Source organism: Ananas comosus, linkage group 12, assembly GCF_001540865.1.
Source record: "Ananas comosus cultivar F153 linkage group 12, ASM154086v1, whole genome shotgun sequence".
NCBI lineage: Eukaryota > Viridiplantae > Streptophyta > Magnoliopsida > Poales > Bromeliaceae > Ananas > Ananas comosus.
The window spans coordinates 1,966,511-1,972,577 of NC_033632.1; the positions used below are offsets into that span (position 1 = coordinate 1,966,511).

The window sequence follows — 6,067 nt, forward strand, 5'->3', positions numbered from 1 at the left end:
ATTGCTAAAATCGGAATATTATAAAAAAAAATTCAAAAGTTGACTAGTTATTTCAAAATAGCATAATATGAATTAGTTAAGTAATTATGCAGGCTGTTTATAATTAGGAAAAAAAAGAAAATTACTCAGATATCCTATCCATTTTTATTTTACTTCTTTTTATATTCATGCTCGGAATGGCTTTAATATTTACTGTTTATAAACCTATTATATATAGGATTTGTAGATCATTGTAGATTGTATATATATATATATAATTAGTTTTTTTTTAAAAAAATCTTACAATATTTACTTATCAAATATTAAGTGTGATGTAAGGACTCTCTCAAGTTTCTTTTTCTTTTTTTTTTTTTTACTTGAGGCCTCCTCAACTTTTAATTTTTTTATTTGAATATTTTTACTTATTTAAGTTACAATTTTTACCAATTTTAATGACTCTATTAGTTATCAATTATTATATTAACAGTCTGACTTTATTTGCTAAAAGGTTATTTAAATTATTGAAGTTATTGGATTTCGTGAAATCAATCACAAATAAATTCTATATATATAGATATATATTGCTAAAATTGGAATATTATAAAAAAAAATTCAAAAGTTGACTAGTTATTCCAAAATAGTATAATATGAATTAGTTAAGTAATTATGCAGTATGAGTAATTCACTTCATGCACAACTATTTATAATTAGAAAAAGGAATAAAATTATTCAGATATTCTATCCATTTTTATTTTACTTCTTTTTATGTCTTCGGCCTTTTGCTATTTAAGTCCCTCTTGTTTTCAACATTCTGTATAGATTTAGATATTCGTGGTTGCAATGGCTTTTTCAATTCTGTTTATAACAATTTTTATATTGCTAATAACTATGGTGTACGGGCAAACGGCTGCCGAACTTTCTAAGGATGAAGCAATCAAGAAGACCATAGTGGTAAGCACTTTATTTTATTTCATTTTTTCAGAAATACACTAGGTATGTATGCTGGTGCTTAGGGGCAGACCCCTGCATAAACATAGATGGGCACAGATCTCTTAGTAATATACCTGTGTATGCCTTGATCACCATCTATTAATTAATGAACTTATTATGAATTGTTCATATTGTGAATTAGAGAGAAGCTTTAGATATAATAAACAAGTATTTACTATAATCTACATTTTGTAGATTTTATGTTACAGAAATAAGTTTTAGATAACAAGCTAAAATAAGAAAAGATCGATTAAACAATTTGGTGCTTAGACATTATAAGTCGTACCCAAAAAGAATAGAAAAAAAAAAAGAAATGATTAAACTGTTGTAAAATTTAAATAGGAAAATTAGTCTAAATTGACCAAAATATTTAAGCAAAACATAGGCGAAAATGCAAAATTTAAGGCGAACTATTCTACATGTATGCGTATACGATCGACTACTGTTATGTCCAACTAATTATATTGTATTTACTACAGAGCAAAGGCGGGGATATCATCGACTGCGTCGACATCTACAAGCAGCCAGCTTTCAATAGTCCTTTACTCAAAGATCATAAGATTCAGATGAGACCCACGGTATCGGCGAGAGAGATATTTGGCAGCAAATCAAACGCATCGTCTCCGCCGCCGCCCGAATTGCAACAGGAGTGGCAACAGAGCGGAAGCTGTCCCGAAGGAACGATTCCAATTCTACGGAATACTCGTCGTGAGAACGCGACGGCGGCAGCGAACTTCGCCTTCCATCCATTCCCTAATGGTAGCTTGCGAGTCGAGGACGGCAGTCCAGGACCCCATGTAAGCATGTTTTATTTAATGCAACAACACATTCTTTATATATATATATATATATTAGAATGAATCAAAATCTTTGCATATTATAATTATTATATATATTGTGCATCATTATGATCCATGGGTGAGAGAGGATAGGAGTTGGGACATAACCTAATTTTATTGTGGAGACGGATTTATAATAAAAGCACATTAATGATCGTCTTTTATAGTAGGCAAAACCTTATAATGAATCAATTCTTTTGATAAATTAATTTGGCACTTTGAAACAAGAGATATTTCAAATTCGTTTTTATTGTTACGTTGGTTTACTAGTAGTTAAGAAAACTTCATTTTAATTTATTTATATAATATATATTTCAGTACGCTTATGCTGTGGCGACCTGCACGAGAGCTCCATACCATGGCATAGCTGCAGATATCTACGTTTGGGATGTTTTTGCGGAGCCGGACGGTTACTCCGCCAATTACATCGCAATTGGAGGAAGCGGCGACAGGCACCATGAACCGCCGACCGGTCAGTATCCTACTGATCTGCCATATGAAATAGTAGCCGGTTGGACGGTACGTACACTTTCTATTTGTTTCTTTTTTCTTTTTTCTTTTTTTTCTTTTTTTTTCTTTTTTTGTGGGGAGAGCATTTGCAATTGGACCAGTGGCTTCAATGTCAATTGTTAAAGGGGATAAGGAGTTATCCCCCCCTAACTCCAAACATGATTGTAGAGCGGTGAGTTTAGGTAATCCCATCTCAAATGGGGCAACCCTAACCCCACCGGAAATGGAATAGCCCGGATTAGCCCATTTAGGGTGAGATTAGCTAACCCCATCCAAAAAATAAAGGTGAAATTAAAATTAATCCCACCCCTATTTAATTTTTACTATAATTTTAAATTATAAATTTTAAAAATTTATAACTTGTAATCTTAAAGTTAATATTAATATTTTTAACTTTTAAATTTTAATTTTAATTATTTAAATTTTAAATTTGATATTTTATATTTAAAAAATTTAAAATATTTAATTTATAATATTAAAATTAATTTATATTTTTTAATTTTAAATTCTAAATTATTATTTTTAATTATTTAAATTTTAATTTAATATTTTATATATTTGTAAATTTAAAAATTTATAATTTATAATCTTAAAATATATATTTTAAATTTTAAATTTTAAATTTTAAATTTTAAAATTTTATTTTAATTATTTAAATGTGGCAAATTTATTATTTTCTATTTATAACTACTCACTATCCTTCTTATTCCATCTACTCCAACCAACAACTATTTTACTTATATCTGGAATAAACTCAATTCTCAACCAAACACAAAATTACTCTAACCTCAGCTTAACTATCACTGAAATAATTAGTTTTTACTTAATCCCGAACCAAACGAAGCCTTAATAAGCATATATATCTCAAGCATGCAATTATAGTTGCAAGTTAACTACTAATATATTTAGGCAGAGAGCTTTATGTAATATTAACTAAGAATAATGCTTTTAAAAGATAAGTTTGGACTATTAATTTCTAGCAGGATAGACCCTATACCCTCGTAATATTGATGTGGTCCATGTGCTTCCACACATTGTCTTATTCCTTTAATTTGCAAGAGAAATATTACTTGTACAGTTCAAAAGAGAATTTATAATTTACACTCACATCCTAAATTTTAATTTTTTTAAAAATTAAAATATTAAAAAAAAAATTTTGATAAGACAAGAACTTAATATAGTTTTTTAATTAGTTGAAGGAGGTTTCTTTTGGAGTGTATATATCAGTACCATTACTTGCAAAACATACTTATATTACTTTACATAAAGTATTTTATATTAAATTAATTTATGTATGGAAAAATGAACAATAATTGCTTATGATCTAGCGAAGTCTGCAAAATAACATATAGTTAGCAAAAAAAATATGGATGCATGCACTTTTCTGTTAAGTAAATTTGCTAATGCAAAATATTAACTTTTGGTAAAAAAAAGGTGATTTGTTATTGCCTGTTAGTTTGATGGTTTACTGGGCACCAAGGGTAACTTTTAAAAATAGAGAGAGGTGGGGCACATTTACGTTTATGATATAGGTAGAGAAACTAATAAAGATCTTCTTTTTCTTTTTTATCACTACTAACAATTAATGAATTAAAGCAACCAATTTAGTGTATGAACCAGAACTTTTGACCATTTTCGGCTGTACTTCGCAGGCATATCCTGGTCGTTTCGGAGATACATTACCTAGACTATTCGTGTACTGGACCGTAAGTATTTTTTTTCTCCTTTTTTTTTTTTGCTTATTTTTAAATGCAACTTCTTTCTAAATTTTGATGGCAATGAATAATCACATCAAAGTTCAAAAGTATATGATACGCTCATTTCATACATTAAACTTAGATAGCTGATTGAACTGAAGTGATTTTTATATAGTTGTTTTAAATGTATTTTTATAATTTGGATGATTATGAATAATCAGAAGTACGAGATGCGTACACATTTCATGTCGCTAAAGCTTCATGACTAATTAAACTGAATTAAAGTTTATATAATTTTCTTTTAAATATTTTTATAATTTGGATGGTGGTAAATAGTCAGATCAAAGTTCAGAAGTTTATGATGTACTGTTCTGCCATTTAATTTCTTAAATTAATTACCGTCTCAATCTTATCATGTCTCGAGCTTATTTCTCGGTGCAGAACGACGGTGGCGCGAGCACGCGGTGCTACAACCTGGACTGCAGCCCAGGGTTCGTCCAAACCAACAACAAGGTGGCTCTCGGCTCTTACCTCACCCCACCATCCACACCGGGTGGTACACAGACATTTGTACCGGTCACCATCCATATCGTATGTCTTTTTTTATTTTCTCTTTTTAATTTATTTTTATGTCGAAAACAACCTATCTCATAAAATTACGTAAATGATCAATTTGCACCGTCCAAAAAATTTGTGCGTAAAAGTTATTAAATAGTCTTAATAATCGACGGTAACAAAAGAATTAATAATAGTTTAACAAACTTCATTATAGAGTACATCAAATTAATAAGTTAAATTCTGAATCTTAGACTTTCATCACATGAGTATGAAGTGTCATTTGATCCTGTGCTATCTAGCTGCAACATTTTTTCCTTTCTCGGCTTTTTATTTAAACATTTTAATTTGTATTGCATTTTAATCCATGGCAGTTGAAATATTCTCACTCTTGTAGTACGTACTAAAATGATCTTTCTAGTCCTCTTTGGAGTGAATTGCAGTAGCTCATTTTAGTAAGATGGATGAGCTGATCATTTGATGCTATTCTTTCACTTTTTTGAAAAAGTTGTAATGTAGAGTCTGATTACAAAAAAAAAAAAAAAAAGTTGTCCTAAGGTTTTTCTAAATTATTTACTAATATATCAATTCTCGTCAAAATAGTATACGAACTATCGATACCTAGTTCAGGATCTTATATGAATCGAGCGCCAACTAATTAAAACAAACTTTTCGTTGTCTTAAAGTTGATAACAATTGCATGATCACATGCAATTTTGTACCTTTACATCAAATTCTTTCACATCTTTTGACCTTGTCGAAGCAAATGCAAACATTTTTATCCAAATATTTTTCTGCTTTACAATGTGTAACACCTCTGCATCGATCTTTCTACTTGGTCCAGTTCATGTATTTGCATTTGTTCGCAGGATAATGTAGAAGAGAAATGGTGGGTATCATTCGCTTTAGAAGAGATAGGTTACATCCCTGCATTCAACTTCCCGATGTTCTACGAGGGTCTTGCAAACGTATTCGGCGGGCTGGTTGCATTCACCTCGTCCGAATTCACGTCGACGCAGATGGGGAGCGGTTATCTCCCGTCGGCCGGCATCGGGTACACGGGCCTGATTGGAAACTACTTCGCGATCAACAGCAACGGCGTCAGAGCGCAGGATCCGCCCTTGGGCAAGATAGTCACACAGCCCAGCTGCTACGACTATGGCGACATTGGGTACCTGCCGGCTCCGGGAGCTGGATATTATATAGCTTATGGGGGACCTGGCGGCGAATATTGTGACGGAACTTCACCATGAAAGCCGTATACACTAAACATGCACATACGTACATATGCATGCATGCGTACGTGCATGCGTGCGAGTTTATCCAAGCTTTTGTTTGTTCGTAAAATAATCTGAATAAAATTTGTTCATCCTTTGCTTTCGCAGATCCAATAATTTTTCTACATGTGGACCGAAATTGCCAGCAAGCTAGCTCGTCTGCTCGTGAATGACTAAATTTCAACTATGCTCACATTTTAACTTACTACGTACTTGGCAT

General features: G+C 31.5%; 1 protein-coding gene across 1 annotated transcript; it reads left to right on the plus strand.

The window, feature by feature from the left end:
• LOC109718441 lies at nt 868-5,823 on the plus strand. Its single transcript, XM_020244686.1, has 6 exons — nt 868-930; nt 1,449-1,766; nt 2,127-2,327; nt 3,971-4,024; nt 4,457-4,606; nt 5,440-5,823. The coding sequence occupies exons 1-6, from the start codon at nt 868-870 to the stop codon at nt 5,821-5,823; spliced, it is 1,170 nt and encodes a 389-aa protein (XP_020100275.1).